We start from the raw sequence: 16288 nt of genomic DNA on the forward strand, positions 1-16288 counted from the left end.
ATCTAAGTTAAGTTGCTGTATCTGGTATTCATTACAGATGGAGCCCTGTTACTTGGAGCATCTACATTATCTGGGCGCAGTTGGTTGGGCTCTGTTTGGTTGTTCAAAGACCCACTCAAGGCCCCAAATGAAGGATTCTGCACGGTTGGTGTCCAGACACAGGCAGGGGTGGTGGATACATGCTGGGTATCTGGCAGAGAAATCCTTGTAGCATCTGATTCTGGTAAGGCTGTGTTTTTAGTACTTTTGAGCAATAGAAATTACTGCATAGGAGACCATTTAGCTTCTATTAGTACAACTTTGCTTTGCCCTGTACCATTTTATCTTCCTTTTCAAATCAGTAGTTGGCACAATAATCAGTATCATCTTTATTGATTGACCATAAGTATTTATATACTTTCAAAAATGATTCTAAGTTGATTGAGTTTTGGGGCAGAGATATGAATATCTAAATGCTGGAAAACTAAGTGTTTTTTGGTGTGTGCAGACAATTAAGCTGACTTGACTGCTTTATATCACATTTGTTTCAGAGTTATCTTATACTGAGTATACACCATCATAGTTAATGTAGAAAGTGAATTTGATGTGTTCCGTGATGTTTAATACTCCAAGCATTTTTTTTATTCATTCAAAGGGTGTGGGCATTACTTTCAGGACCAGCATTTATTGCCCATCTTGAAAAACATCATGCAATTTGAACCTTGTGCTGGAAGAAGTCTAGTCTTCACTTAATTCCATTGTTCCTTTATTTTACTCTCTGCAGGTGCTGTAGAATTGTGGGAGGTGGCTGAGAGTGAGACCGTGATGGTGAGCAAGTTCTGTAAATATGAGCACGATGACATTGTTACTAAAGTGAGCGTACTGCCTGGTGAAACACAGGCGGTTAGCAGCAGTCTAGATTGCAGGTTTGTAACAGCATCCTTCTTGCACTGTCTAACCATGCTTTTCTGAACATGCTTTGCTGACACTCATCCATCACTATCACACATTGCCTGTGAGTTTCAAATGAGCAAAGAAGGCTTGGAGCTTGAATTGTTCACTGATCCGAGCTCCTTCCAATTTTTATATTCAATTGCTTAATTTCGTTAATCTCTTAGAGCAAGTGATGATGCATAGATATTACATATGAGAAATCAGACTTAATATAAATACACTAAGAATTGATAGTAATGGCTGTGGAACCTTGCCAGTATTCATGCATAACAAATCAATGTAAATCTGCAGGATTTAAAACTGCCACAATATTTGAGTCTTTATTTCATAGAATACAATAGGCAAACTTGTAAGCTTTTTTTAACAAGATCGCTTGTATAATTTTCTATCACTAACTTATATTCCTAACAAGCAATGAAAATTTGCACACAACTGCCCAAAATGTTTAAAATAGTCAGGATACACTGAGTAAGAATTATCTTAACCTGTATTAACAACACACTTTCATTTATTAGTGTGAAGATTTGGGACCTAGAACAGAGTACCGTGTTGATCTCTTATCAAGGTGAGCAATAACAGATATGACTAGCAATTTTGTCACTCCTAAGTGTTTCTTGAACCCGTCATGCAATTGTTTTTAATGCTTTGCTGACATCTCAATAGTAGTTGATATTTTTGTAGCACTGTAAATGATAAAAACAAAAAAACTGCGGATGCTGGAAATCCAAAACAAAAACAGAATTACCTGGAAAAACTCAGCAGGTCTGGCAGCATCGGCGGAGAAGAAAAGAGTTGACGTTTCGAGTCCTCATGACCCTTCGAAGGTAATTCCAGGTAATTCTGTTTTTGTTTTGCATGGAACACATGTTCGTTATACTTTGAGAAACCCATTTGTCAAAAGATGAGTTAATCATGCACAGCTGGCAAAGATTTGCACAATAAACATATGGTACAATCCTGGTCCTGGACAAGACCTGCAATTTTGTTAGGATTCAGTTAGGGACCAGTAACCTTTGTTGTAAAGTAGACAAAATTTGAAATCCCAATTACTTATTAAGGGAATAAAGCTACAAGATTTACAGTTTTAAACAAACAGAAGAAATTTTACTATGCAAGAGTCAACAAAGCAGTTAATGCTATCAATCTTATACTCTAACATCCAGGATTAACATGGGGTTAATGCCTTGAAGCTATTAATGTATATAATATTATTGGAAAATATTTTTCTTCTAAAATAGAGGTTTAGCCTGTGGGTGTGTCTTAATTGGATTAAAGCCAGCTAGTCTGGGTGCTTTGATGTGCACTAGTTTTGAGATGTAAAAGAGGTAGAGTGCATTTGCATTTTTTTGAATAGAGCATCCAAGAAGCAGGGTGAAATCTGACACAAAAACAGAATTACCTGGAAAAACTCAGCAGGTCTGGCAGCATCGGCGGAGAAGAAAAGAGTTGACGTTTCGAGTCCTCATGACCCTTCGACAGAACTTGAGTTCGAGTCCAGGAAAGAGCTCTTCAACGTCAACTCTTTTCTTCTCCGCCGATGCTGCCAGACCTGCTGAGTTTTTCCAGGTAATTCGGTTTTTGTTTTGGATTTCCAGCATCCGCAGTTTTTTTGTTGAAATCTGACACCTAGTGAGCAGAGACCAGGCAATATGTTTATATTGCTAATAAAATTGGTTCTATGAAAGGGGTTTTTATTGTTAGACGAGGTGGATTCAAAGAGGCTGGTGATACGATGAGAATTTACATTCAATGGGCTGTGCTAGGTATAACAAGATAACTGTTTTGTGTGTGAAGAGCAGAGGCAATGTGAGATCAAAAGCAGCTGTAGCCTCCAACTGTCTCCACAGGAAGCAAAGTGAAAAGAACCTCATTTCGAATTTATAAGGTAAAAATGCTTTGCCTGGTGTCTGCTTAAAAATCTATGGGGTTGCCTTAATGGAGATTAGTCTGGGATTTTTTTAAAAGTTATGATAATAGTAATTTGTAGCCATGTGTACGTGTTTAATGTGTTGCAATTTAATAAAATGTTTCATTTAGTTTAATGTAAAACCTCTGAGAGCTGGGGGTCTGATTCCTGAATTTAGAGTTGCATCTCAAACATACCAATTAAAAATATAGGCTATGATAGTTTAAATAGCTCAGCTTTAATAAACTGCTGTTTCATTACAGTAAACATGAATTCACAGGCAAACTGTGATCAAACACACCACAAACTGCACATTAAATAGCACGCACGCCCGAGACAAGTCCCACGAGTTCTTAAACCCATCCAGATGTCATTGATCACTGAGAGTCACATAAATCCTTTACGCAGTCTTCCTAATGAAGGATAGTAGCTCCCCTTTCATGAATATAGCTTCTGATTTCCCTCAACAGAAGCTCTGACTCAGACTGCCCCAATGACTGCTCGTTTCCCAGTTGCTCACTCTCTTCTCCTGAGACTGACCCTCACTGGATTTACAAGGCTGTGTCCCACATCTAATCATGGGCATGATCTCAACTCTCTAGCTGCTCTGAACAGAACAGCACTGCTCCTGGACTTCCTTGAGCTCCCCAACTCTCACCAGGACTGAGCAACCACTGCTCCTTAGCTTCCCTGAGCTCACCTTTCAGCTGCACAGAATGACTACTGCTCCCGGGGCTTCTGAGCCCCAGCCCCCTCAGCAGCATGGAGCTAATGGCAGCACGTCAGCTGCGTGGAGCTGACCCTCTTGGTCTGCTTCCGACTCCCAGTCACTTTGGGCTTCTTTTTTGTGCCACACCCCAGTACCATGGTCATTGTTTTGCATAATAACCCTTTGCAAGTGCACTGCCCAATCCCTACAGCTGTCAACGGAATGCTGGAAACTGAGCATGCACCAACCTGTCTTCCTGCTGCGCTCTATGCTTGCGCTGGAACTGCTGAGCATGCCAGCAGTTGTAGGCCATGGCCTCCACTCAGAAAACCCACAAAAACCAGCAATATAGATTTCCTCACGTATTATTTGATTATTGTACCGAACAAAATTATATACAGTATTTCCTGATTTAGGTAAGATTAGCAAAGCATTTACTATTAAAATCTACTTACCCTTTGAAATGAGCTTAAGGCACGTGCAAACTTACATTTAAAAGAGATCGTCACTGATTTACTTGAAAGGAAAACAATAGAAATTTGTTTTAATTTGTTCCTGAAACGTGGACTTCACTGACAAGACTAGCACTCATTGCCCATCCCTAATGAGAAGGTGGTCATGAACTGGGGCCTTCAACAGCTGCAGTCTTTGTGGTGTAGGTACACTTCCGGTGGGAGTTCCAGGAATTTGACCCAATGTAAATGAAGGAATGGTAATTTCCAAATGAGGACTTCTGTGACTTAGAGGGGAATTTGGAGGTGATGGTGTTCCCGTCTGACCTTCCAGGCCAGGGGCGAGCAGCTATTTGGGATGGATGGCCACAAAAGCTTTGATGAGCTTTTGAGGATTGCACACACAAAACAAATTGTTAGCAGCTAACAAAAGTTGATATGACATTGTATGAAGAACCCTTTCATGTCATTTCCATTCTTAATGAAAATAGCTTTTATTAACATGCTAAGGTGTACCCAAAACTTAACTTAGCCATTGGTATGTCATAAAAACTGAAACTTAACCACTGATGTAAAAATTTTGTAAACCAAAGAAAAGTTTAAAGAGTTATAAACTTCGAGGAGATATAGTTTTAAAAATTATAGGTAAGAAACAAATCACATTCTATCGAACATCAGTTATAAAATATATTTTAACAGAATGTCATAAATGCTTTTTGCCATATCAGTGAAATGACCTACCTATGCTATGCTCACTAGCACTTCAAACTCTTAAGTTAGATCTGTTTCAGCGCTCAGCACAAATTCAACAGGATTGAGAGGGTTACTCACATTGTAAATCTTTGTACTGTTCTCAGTTTTCCACGCATGCTCCCCTCCTCTCACCTGGGAGCTGATTGTTACTCGCTCGCAAAAAGTTCTCCAACTGCTGCTCACTGACCACAGGAAGTGGCCCAAAGACAGACACTCATAGAGAAAAGCAAATAATTTGATTTCTTTTTGCCCTCAAAATCCCTGTTTCTCAGCTCAAATACTTAAATAAATATTATAATGCAATGCAGCTTCAGGGCCAGATAAAAAATATCTCAAAGGCTGTAGACTCTTTTCCCACACCTGTTCTGGCAATAGAGGTTGTGGGTTTGGAAGGCCCTGTTGAATAAGCCTTGGTGAAGTGCTGCATTGAATCTTGTAGATGGTGTACACCGTGGCCAAGGTGCACTAGTGCTGGAGGGAGCGAATTTTTCCGGTGATGGTTGGGGTGCCAATCAAGTAGTCTACTTTGTCCTGGATGGTGTCAAGCTCCTGGAGTGTTGTTGGAGCTGCACTCAGCCCTGCAAATGGGGAGTATTATGTCATGTGAGTTACACACCTCAGAGTACCCAGCATCTTATGTTATCTTGCAGCCACAGTATTTAAGCAGCTGACCAAGTTAAGTTTAATGCTTAATGCTAATTGTTCTTCTACCCCTCAACCCCCATCCCCCTCAGGTGATGAGATGCGGTCTGTTGGAAATGCCCATTGTCTGGGACTTGTGTGGCAGGAACGTTACTTTTAGAATAACATGATGCCATACATTGAGCATAAACTCCCACCAGATAAATTGTTTTTCATTACTAATTGATAAAAGGGAGTTGAGATTTACAGAACTTATTTTTAATGCTTAGAAGGACAAAGTTATGATTGGAAGCAATCAGTTTAATTTCAGTTGTCTGGAAAGTTGTTATTATTACATGATATATACACTTGATTAAAAGGTATAAAACACTTGGGCATTAAAACATTGGTCAGTTCTAAAAGCTTTGTAGTCAACAGTTTACTGGTGTAGCTATCAACTGCAATCAAAATTTCTATTTTCACATTTAAACTAACTGATCTTCAGTGACATTGTGGTAAGTCAGATGATATGCTATTTCATATTGGCAGGAATGTTTGAGAAAAATAAATAGTGTAAATGTTAAATTCAAATTTTGCAACAGAAGTGGATTTGCTATGATCAAAATTGCTTTTTATATAAAAATACCTACTTAAATCAAGAGTTGTTCATTAACTGATTATAATCTCGTTTCTGAATGCAGCTCATTCAGGGCCTGTGATGTGTGTATCTGCCTGCCCAAGCAATGAGAATCTCTTCCTCTCTTGTGCTCAGGTAAAGTAAATAGTATTTTAAGTATCTAAAGTCAATCTGCCTACCAGTCAAGTAGAAATATTCCCTTAAAATGAGGGATACATATTAAGTATTGAGTGTCTTTCTGAGCATTCAAATTTTGTTGTATTGTACAAATCTGAGAAAACCAACAAACTTTGTGACTCACAGGATCTGATCCTTCTCCAGTGCAATTGCAGGTGCACATTTAGTAAGTAAATGTCCACGTAGGCTCCCGCTGTGTGGAGTAATTTGACTTTTTCTTTCTTTCATTGTGGGTGTGGACAAACTTAATCATGGCCTGGACATTTTTCTTTCATGTTGTGGAGTTGCTGGCAATGTTTGTTACCAATCTCTAATTGCCCTTGCAGGTGGTGTTAAACTGCCATCTTGAAATGCTGCAATCCAAATGGTGTAGATGCACCAACAGTGCTGTTTTGAATGGAGTTCCAGGATAGTGATCCAGCGACATTGAAGGAACAGCAATATAGTTCCAAGTCTGGTTGGTGTGTGACTTGGAAGGACCTTGCTATTGGCTGTATTGTCTTGTGTCTGGTGTTCTTCTAGGTGGTAGAGGTTGTGGGTTTGGAAGGTGCTGTTGAAGGAGCCTTGACAAGTTGCTGAAGTGCATCTTGTAGATGGTCTACACTGCTGCCAGTGTGCATGGTAGTAGAAGGAATGGATATTTAAGGTAGTAGATGGGGGTGCCACTCAAGCAGGCTGCTTTGTCCTGGATGGTGTCAAGCTTCTTGAGTGTTGTTGAAGCTGCACTCATCCAGGAAAGTGGAGAGTATTCCAGCACTTCTGATTTGTGCCTTGTAGATGGTGGATAGACATTGGGCAAAAGGTGATGAATTACTCGCTGCTGAATTCCCAGCCCCTGACTTGCTCTTGAAGCCACAGTATTTATATGGCTGGTCCAGTTATGATTTTGGCCAGTGGTATCCCTCAGGATGCTTGTGGTGGGTGTTACAGTGCTGTTAATGCAAATTTTTCTCTTGCTGGAGATGATCATTGCCTGGCACTTAAGTGGAAAGTAGGCCTGAATGTTGCTCGGGTTTTGCTACATATGGGCATGGACTATTTCAGTATCTCAGGAATGCTACGTTTGGTGAAACACTGCCTTGATGTCAAGGACAGTTACTCCTACCTCACGTCTGGAATTCAGCTCTTTTGTCCATGTTTGTACCAAGACATTGTAATGAACTCTGGAGCTGAGTGCCCCAACGGAACCCAAGCCGAGTGCCCCAACGGAACCCAAACCGAGTGCCCCAACGGAACCCAAGCCGAGTGCCCCAACGGAACCCAAGCCGAGTGCCCCAACGGAACCCAAGCCGAGTGCCCCAACGGAACCCAAACCGAGTGCCCCAACGGAACCCAAGCCGAGTGCCCCAACGGAACCCAAGCCGAGTGCCCCAACGGAACCCAAGCCGAGTGCCCCAACGGAACCCAAGCCGAGTGCCCCGGCGGAACCCAAGCCGAGTGCCCCGGCGGAACCCAAGCCGAGTGCCCCGGCGGAACCCAAGCCGAGTGCCCCGGCGGAACCCAGGCCGAGTGCCCCGGCGGAACCCAGGCCGAGTGCCCCGGCGGAACCCAGGCCGAGTGCCCCGGCGGAACCCAGGCCGAGTGCCCCGGCGGAACCCAGGCCGAGTGCCCCGGCGGAACCCAGGCCGAGTGCCCCGGCGGAACCCAGGCCGAGTGCCCCGGCGGAACCCAGGCCGAGTGCCCCGGCGGAACCCAGGCCGAGTGCCCCGGCGGAGCCCAGGCCGAGTGCCCCGGCGGAGCCCAGGCCGAGTGCCCCGGCGGAGCCCAGGCCGAGTGCCCCGGCGGAGCCCAGGCCGAGTGCCCCGGCGGAGCCCAGGCCGAGTGCCCCGGCGGAGCCCAGGCCGAGTGCCCCGGCGGAGCCCAGGCCGAGTGCCCCGGCGGAGCCCAGGCCGAGTGCCCCGGCGGAGCCCAGGCCGAGTGCCCCGGCGGAGCCCAGGCCGAGTGCCCCGGCGGAGCCCAGGCCGAGTGCCCCGGCGGAGCCCAGGCCGAGTGCCCCGGCGGAGCCCAGGCCGAGTGCCCCGGCGGAGCCCAGGCCGAGTGCCCCGGCGGAGCCCAGGCCGAGTGCCCCGGCGGAGCCCAGGCCGAGTGCCCCGGCGGAGCCCAGGCCGAGTGCCCCGGCGGAGCCCAGGCCGAGTGCCCCGGCGGAGCCCAGGCCGAGTGCCCCGGCGGAGCCCAGGCCGAGTGCCCCGGCGGAGCCCAGGCCGAGTGCCCCGGCGGAGCCCAGGCCGAGTGCCCCGGCGGAGCCCAGGCCGAGTGCCCCGGCGGAGCCCAGGCCGAGTGCCCCGGCGGAGCCCAGGCCGAGTGCCCCGGCGGAGCCCAGGCCGAGTGCCCCGGCGGAGCCCAGGCCGAGTGCCCCGGCGGAGCCCAGGCCGAGTGCCCCGGCGGAGCCCAGGCCGAGTGCCCCGGCGGAGCCCAGGCCGAGTGCCCCGGCGGAGCCCAGGCCGAGTGCCCCGGCGGAGCCCAGGCCGAGTGCCCCGGCGGAGCCCAGGCCGAGTGCCCCGGCGGAGCCCAGGCCGAGTGCCCCGGCGGAGCCCAGGCCGAGTGCCCCGGCGGAGCCCAGGCCGAGTGCCCCGCGGAGCCCAGGCCGAGTGCCCCGGCGGAGCCCAGGCCGAGTGCCCCGGCGGAGCCCAGGCCGAGTGCCCCGGCGGAGCCCAGGCCGAGTTGCCCCGGCGGAGCCCAGGGCCGAGTGCCCCGGCGGAGCCAGGCCGAGTGCCCCGGCGGAGCCCAGGCCGAGTGCCCCGGCGGAGCCCAGGCCGAGTGCCCCGGCGGAGCCCAGGCCGAGTGCCCCGGCGGAGCCCAGGCCGAGTGCCCGGCGGAGCCCAGGCCGAGTGCCCCGGCGGAGCCCAGGCCGAGTGCCCCGGCGGAGCCCAGGCCGAGTGCCCCGGCGGAGCCCAGGCCGAGTGCCCCCCGGCGGAGCCCAGGCCGAGTGCCCCGGCGGAGCCCAGGCCGAGTGCCCCGGCGGAGCCCAGGCCGAGTGCCCCCGGCGGAGCCCAGGCCGAGTGCCCCGGCGGAGCCCAGGCCGAGTGCCCCGGCGGAGCCCAGGCCGAGTGCCCCGGCGGAGCCCAGGCCGAGTGCCCCGGCGGAGCCCAGGCCGAGTGCCCCGGCGGAGCCCAGGCCGAGTGCCCCGGCGGAGCCCAGGCCGAGTGCCCCGGCGGAGCCCAGGCCGAGTGCCCCGGCGGAGCCCAGGCCGAGTGCCCCGGCGGAGCCCAGGCCGAGTGCCCCGGCGGAGCCCAGGCCGAGTGCCCCGGCGGAGCCCAGGCCGAGTGCCCCGGCGGAGCCCAGGCCGAGTGCCCCGGCGGAGCCCAGGCCGAGTGCCCCGGCGGAGCCCAGGCCGAGTGCCCCGGCGGAGCCCAGGCCGAGTGCCCCGGCGGAGCCCAGGCCGAGTGCCCCGGCGGAGCCCAGGCCGAGTGCCCCGGCGGAGCCCAGGCCGAGTGCCCCGGCGGAGCCCAGGCCGAGTGCCCCGGCGGAGCCCAGGCCGAGTGCCCCGGCGGAGCCCAGGCCGAGTGCCCCGGCGGAGCCCAGGCCGAGTGCCCCGGCGGAGCCCAGGCCGAGTGCCCCGGCGGAGCCCAGGCCGAGTGCCCCGGCGGAGCCCAGGCCGAGTGCCCCGGCGGAGCCCAGGCCGAGTGCCCCGGCGGAGCCCAGGCCGAGTGCCCCGGCGGAGCCCAGGCCGAGTGCCCCGGCGGAGCCCAGGCCGAGTGCCCCGGCGGAGCCCAGGCCGAGTGCCCCGGCGGAGCCCAGGCCGAGTGCCCCGGCGGAGCCCAGGCCGAGTGCCCCGGCGGAGCCCAGGCCGAGTGCCCCGGCGGAGCCCAGGCCGAGTGCCCCGGCGGAGCCCAGGCCGAGTGCCCCGGCGGAGCCCAGGCCGAGTGCCCCGGCGGAGCCCAGGCCGAGTGCCCCGGCGGAGCCCAGGCCGAGTGCCCCGGCGGAGCCCAGGCCGAGTGCCCCGGCGGAGCCCAGGCCGAGTGCCCCGGCGGAGCCCAGGCCGAGTGCCCCGGCGGAGCCCAGGCCGAGTGCCCCGGCGGAGCCCAGGCCGAGTGCCCCGGCGGAGCCCAGGCCGAGTGCCCCGGCGGAGCCCAGGCCGAGTGCCCCGGCGGAGCCCAGGCCGAGTGCCCCGGCGGAGCCCAGGCCGAGTGCCCCGGCGGAGCCCAGGCCGAGTGCCCCGGCGGAGCCCAGGCCGAGTGCCCCGGCGGAGCCCAGGCCGAGTGCCCCGGCGGAGCCCAGGCCGAGTGCCCCCGGCGGAGCCCAGGCCGAGTGCCCCGGCGGAGCCCAGGCCGAGTGCCCCGGCGGAGCCCAGGCCGAGTGCCCCGGCGGAGCCCAGGCCGAGTGCCCCGGCGGAGCCCAGGCCGAGTGCCCCGGCGGAGCCCAGGCCGAGTGCCCCGGCGGAGCCCAGGCCGAGTGCCCCGGCGGAGCCCAGGCCGAGTGCCCCCGGCGGAGCCCAGGCCGAGTGCCCCGGCGGAGCCCAGGCCGAGTGCCCCCGGCGGAGCCCAGGCCGAGTGCCCCGGCGGAGCCCAGGCCGAGTGCCCCGCGGAGCCCAGGCCGAGTGCCCCGGCGGAGCCCAGGCCGAGTGCCCCGGCGGAGCCAGGCCGAGTGCCCCGGCGGAGCCCAGGCCGAGTGCCCCGGCGGAGCCCAGGCCGAGTGCCCCCGGCGGAGCCCAGGCCGAGTGCCCCGGCGGAGCCCAGGCCGAGTGCCCCGGCGGAGCCCAGGCCGAGTGCCCCGGCGGAGCCCAGGCCGAGTGCCCCGGCGGAGCCCAGGCCGAGTGCCCCGGCGGAGCCCAGGCCGAGTGCCCCGGCGGAGCCCAGGCCGAGTGCCCCGGCGGAGCCCAGGCCGAGTGCCCCGGCGGAGCCCAGGCCGAGTGCCCCGGCGGAGCCCAGGCCGAGTGCCCCGGCGGAGCCCAGGCCGAGTGCCCCGGCGGAGCCCAGGCCGAGTGCCCCGGCGGAGCCCAGGCCGAGTGCCCCGGCGGAGCCCAGGCCGAGTGCCCCGGCGGAGCCCAGGCCGAGTGCCCCGGCGGAGCCCAGGCCGAGTGCCCCGGCGGAGCCCAGGCCGAGTGCCCCGGCGGAGCCCAGGCCGAGTGCCCCGGCGGAGCCCAGGCCGAGTGCCCCGGCGGAGCCCAGGCCGAGTGCCCCGGCGGAGCCCAGGCCGAGTGCCCCGGCGGAGCCCAGGCCGAGTGCCCCGGCGGAGCCCAGGCCGAGTGCCCCGGCGGAGCCCAGGCCGAGTGCCCCGGCGGAGCCCAGGCCGAGTGCCCCGGCGGAGCCCAGGCCGAGTGCCCCGGCGGAGCCCAGGCCGAGTGCCCCGGCGGAGCCCAGGCCGAGTGCCCCGGCGGAGCCCAGGCCGAGTGCCCCGGCGGAGCCCAGGCCGAGTGCCCCGGCGGAGCCCAGGCCGAGTGCCCCGGCGGAGCCCAGGCCGAGTGCCCCGGCGGAGCCCAGGCCGAGTGCCCCGGCGGAGCCCAGGCCGAGTGCCCCGGCGGAGCCCAGGCCGAGTGCCCCGGCGGAGCCCAGGCCGAGTGCCCCGGCGGAGCCCAGGCCGAGTGCCCCGGCGGAGCCCAGGCCGAGTGCCCCGGCGGAGCCCAGGCCGAGTGCCCCGGCGGAGCCCAGGCCGAGTGCCCCGGCGGAGCCCAGGCCGAGTGCCCCGGCGGAGCCCAGGCCGAGTGCCCCGGCGGAGCCCAGGCCGAGTGCCCCGGCGGAGCCCAGGCCGAGTGCCCCGGCGGAGCCCAGGCCGAGTGCCCCGGCGGAGCCCAGGCCGAGTGCCCCGGCGGAGCCCAGGCCGAGTGCCCCGGCGGAGCCCAGGCCGAGTGCCCCGGCGGAGCCCAGGCCGAGTGCCCCGGCGGAGCCCAGGCCGAGTGCCCCGGCGGAGCCCAGGCCGAGTGCCCCGGCGGAGCCCAGGCCGAGTGCCCCGGCGGAGCCCAGGCCGAGTGCCCCGGCGGAGCCCAGGCCGAGTGCCCCGGCGGAGCCCAGGCCGAGTGCCCCGGCGGAGCCCAGGCCGAGTGCCCCGGCGGAGCCCAGGCCGAGTGCCCCGGCGGAGCCCAGGCCGAGTGCCCCGGCGGAGCCCAGGCCGAGTGCCCCGGCGGAGCCCAGCCGAGTGCCCCGCGGAGCCCAGGCCGAGTGCCCCGGCGGAGCCCAGGCCGAGTGCCCGGCGGAGCCCAGGCCGAGTGCCCCGGCGGAGCCCAGGCCGAGTGCCCCGGCGGAGCCCAGGCCGAGTGCCCCGGCGGAGCCCAGGCCGAGTGCCCCGGCGGAGCCCAGGCCGAGTGCCCCGGCGGAGCCCAGGCCGAGTGCCCCGGCGGAGCCCAGGCCGAGTGCCCCGCGGAGCCCAGGCCGAGTGCCCCGGCGGAGCCCAGGCCGAGTGCCCCGGCGGAGCCCAGGCCGAGTGCCCCGCGGAGCCCAGGCCGAGTGCCCCGGCGGAGCCCAGGCCGAGTGCCCCGGCGGAGCCCAGGCCGAGTGCCCCGGCGGAGCCCAGGCCGAGTGCCCCGGCGGAGCCCAGGCCGAGTGCCCCGGCGGAGCCCAGGCCGAGTGCCCCGGCGGAGCCCAGGCCGAGTGCCCCGGCGGAGCCCAGGCCGAGTGCCCCGGCGGAGCCCAGGCCGAGTGCCCCGGCGGAGCCCAGGCCGAGTGCCCCGGCGGAGCCCAGGCCGAGTGCCCCGGCGGAGCCCAGGCGAGTGCCCCGACGGAGCCCAGGCCGAGTGCCCCGGCGGAGCCCAGGCCGAGTGCCCCGCGGAGCCCAGGCCGAGTGCCCCGGCGGAGCCCAGGCCGAGTGCCCCGCGGAGCCCAGGCCGAGTGCCCCGGCGGAGCCCAGGCCGAGTGCCCCGGCGGAGCCCAGGCCGAGTGCCCCGGCGGAGCCCAGGCCGAGTGCCCCGGCGGAGCCCAGGCCGAGTGCCCCGGCGGAGCCCAGGCCGAGTGCCCCGACGGAGCCCAGGCCGAGTGCCCCGGCGGAGCCCAGGCCGAGTGCCCCGGCGGAGCCCAGGCCGAGTGCCCCGGCGGAGCCCAGGCCGAGTGCCCCGGCGGAGCCCAGGCCGAGTGCCCCGGCGGAGCCCAGGCCGAGTGCCCCGGCGGAGCCCAGGCCGAGTGCCCCGCGGAGCCCAGGCCGAGTGCCCGGCGGAGCCCAGGCCGAGTGCCCCGCGGAGCCCAGGCGAGTGCCCGCGGAGCCCAGGCCGAGTGCCCCGGCGGAGCCCAGGCCGAGTGCCCCGGCGGAGCCCAGGCCGAGTGCCCCGGCGGAGCCCAGGCCGAGTGCCCCGGCGGAGCCCAGGCCGAGTGCCCCGGCGGAGCCCAGGCCGAGTGCCCCGGCGGAGCCCAGGCCGAGTGCCCCGGCGGAGCCCAGGCCGAGTGCCCCGGCGGAGCCCAGGCCGAGTGCCCCGGCGGAGCCCAGGCCGAGTGCCCCGGCGGAGCCCAGGCCGAGTGCCCCCGGCGGAGCCCAGGCCGAGTGCCCCGGCGGAGCCCAGGCCGAGTGCCCCGGCGGAGCCCAGGCCGAGTGCCCCGGCGGAGCCCAGGCCGAGTGCCCCGGCGGAGCCCAGGCCGAGTGCCCCGGCGGAGCCCAGGCCGAGTGCCCCGGCGGAGCCCAGGCCGAGTGCCCCGGCGGAGCCCAGGCCGAGTGCCCCGGCGGAGCCCAGGCCGAGTGCCCCGGCGGAGCCCAGGCCGAGTGCCCCGGCGGAGCCCAGGCCGAGTGCCCCGGCGGAGCCCAGGCCGAGTGCCCGGCGGAGCCCAGGCCGAGTGCCCCGGCGGAGCCCAGGCCGAGTGCCCCGGCGGAGCCCAGGCCGAGTGCCCCGGCGGAGCCCAGGCCGAGTGCCCCGGCGGAGCCCAGGCCGAGTGCCCCGGCGGAGCCCAGGCCGAGTGCCCCGGCGGAGCCCAGGCCGAGTGCCCCGGCGGAGCCCAGGCCGAGTGCCCCGGCGGAGCCCAGGCCGAGTGCCCCGGCGGAGCCCAGGCCGAGTGCCCCGGCGGAGCCCAGGCCGAGTGCCCCGGCGGAGCCCAGGCCGAGTGCCCCGGCGGAGCCCAGGCCGAGTGCCCCGGCGGAGCCCAGGCCGAGTGCCCCGGCGGAGCCCAGGCCGAGTGCCCCGGCGGAGCCCAGGCCGAGTGCCCCGGCGGAGCCCAGGCCGAGTGCCCCGGCGGAGCCCAGGCCGAGTGCCCCGGCGGAGCCCAGGCCGAGTGCCCCGGCGGAGCCCAGGCCGAGTGCCCCGGCGGAGCCCAGGCCGAGTGCCCCGGCGGAGCCCAGGCCGAGTGCCCCGGCGGAGCCCAGGCCGAGTGCCCCGGCGGAGCCCAGGCCGAGTGCCCCGGCGGAGCCCAGGCCGAGTGCCCCGGCGGAGCCCAGGCCGAGTGCCCCGGCGGAGCCCAGGCCGAGTGCCCCGGCGGAGCCCAGGCCGAGTGCCCCGGCGGAGCCCAGGCCGAGTGCCCCGGCGGAGCCCAGGCCGAGTGCCCCGGCGGAGCCCAGGCCGAGTGCCCCGGCGGAGCCCAGGCCGAGTGCCCCGGCGGAGCCCAGGCCGAGTGCCCCGGCGGAGCCCAGGCCGAGTGCCCCGGCGGAGCCCAGGCCGAGTGCCCCGGCGGAGCCCAGGCCGAGTGCCCCGGCGGAGCCCAGGCCGAGTGCCCCGGCGGAGCCCAGGCCGAGTGCCCCGGCGGAGCCCAGGCCGAGTGCCCCGGCGGAGCCCAGGCCGAGTGCCCCGGCGGAGCCCAGGCCGAGTGCCCCGGCGGAGCCCAGGCCGAGTGCCCCGGCGGAGCCCAGGCCGAGTGCCCCGGCGGAGCCCAGGCCGAGTGCCCCGGCGGAGCCCAGGCCGAGTGCCCCGGCGGAGCCCAGGCCGAGTGCCCCGGCGGAGCCCAGGCCGAGTGCCCCGGCGGAGCCCAGGCCGAGTGCCCCGGCGGAGCCCAGGCCGAGTGCCCCGGCGGAGCCCAGGCCGAGTGCCCCGGCGGAGCCCAGGCCGAGTGCCCCGGCGGAGCCCAGGCCGAGTGCCCCGGCGGAGCCCAGGCCGAGTGCCCCGGCGGAGCCCAGGCCGAGTGCCCCGGCGGAGCCCAGGCCGAGTGCCCCGGCGGAGCCCAGGCCGAGTGCCCCGGCGGAGCCCAGGCCGAGTGCCCCGGCGGAGCCCAGGCCGAGTGCCCCGGCGGAGCCCAGGCCGAGTGCCCCGGCGGAGCCCAGGCCGAGTGCCCCGGCGGAGCCCAGGCCGAGTGCCCCGGCGGAGCCCAGGCCGAGTGCCCCGGCGGAGCCCAGGCCGAGTGCCCCGGCGGAGCCCAGGCCGAGTGCCCCGGCGGAGCCCAGGCCGAGTGCCCCGGCGGAGCCCAGGCCGAGTGCCCCGGCGGAGCCCAGGCCGAGTGCCCCGGCGGAGCCCAGGCCGGAGTGCCCCCGGCGGAGCCCAGGCCGAGTGCCCCGGCGGAGCCCAGGCCGAGTGCCCCGGCGGAGCCCAGGCCGAGTGCCCCGGCGGAGCCCAGGCCGAGTGCCCCGGCGGAGCCCAGGCCGAGTGCCCCGGCGGAGCCCAGGCCGACGTGCCCCGGCGGAGCCCAGGCCGAGTGCCCCGGCGGAGCCCAGGCCGAGTGCCCCGGCGGAGCCCAGGCCGAGTGCCCCGGCGGAGCCCAGGCCGAGTGCCCCGGCGGAGCCCAGGCCGAGTGCCCCGGCAGAGCCAGGCCGAGTGCCCCGGCGGAGCCCAGGCCGAGTGCCCCCGGCGGAGCCCAGGCCGAGTGCCCCGGCGGAGCCCAGGCCGAGTGCCCCGGCGGAGCCCAGGCCGAGTGCCCCGGCGGAGCCCAGGCCGAGTGCCCCGGCGGAGCCCAGGCCGAGTGCCCCGGCGGAGCCCAGGCCGAGTGCCCCGGCGGAGCCCAGGCCGAGTGCCCCCGGCGGAGCCCAGGCCGAGTGCCCCGGCGGAGCCCAGGCCGAGTGCCCCGGCGGAGCCCAGGCCGAGTGCCCCGGCGGAGCCCAGGCCGAGTGCCCCGGCGGAGCCCAGGCCGAGTGCCCCGGCGGAGCCCAGGCCGAGTGCCCCGGCGGAGCCCAGGCCGAGTGCCCCGGCGGAGCCCAGGCCGAGTGCCCCGGCGGAGCCCAGGCCGAGTGCCCCGGCGGAGCCCAGGCCGAGTGCCCCGGCGGAGCCCAGGCCGAGTGCCCCGGCGGAGCCCAGGCCGAGTGCCCCGGCGGAGCCCAGGCCGAGTGCC

General features: G+C 63.3%; 1 protein-coding gene across 1 annotated transcript in view; it reads left to right on the top strand.

The window, feature by feature from the left end:
• LOC121281802 (methylosome protein 50-like) overlaps positions 1-16288 on the top strand; it is a 31825-nt gene that overhangs the window by 1500 nt on the left and 14037 nt on the right. Inside the window, exons 2-5 of the mRNA XM_041194804.1 lie at positions 38-223; positions 764-905; positions 1449-1498; positions 6076-6146. Coding sequence (XP_041050738.1) covers positions 38-223; positions 764-905; positions 1449-1498; positions 6076-6146 — 449 coding nt within the window. The remainder of the gene's footprint in view (positions 1-37; positions 224-763; positions 906-1448; positions 1499-6075; positions 6147-16288) is intronic.

This window comes from Carcharodon carcharias, chromosome 9 (genome assembly GCF_017639515.1).
Source record: "Carcharodon carcharias isolate sCarCar2 chromosome 9, sCarCar2.pri, whole genome shotgun sequence".
NCBI classification, from domain to species: domain Eukaryota; kingdom Metazoa; phylum Chordata; class Chondrichthyes; order Lamniformes; family Lamnidae; genus Carcharodon; species Carcharodon carcharias.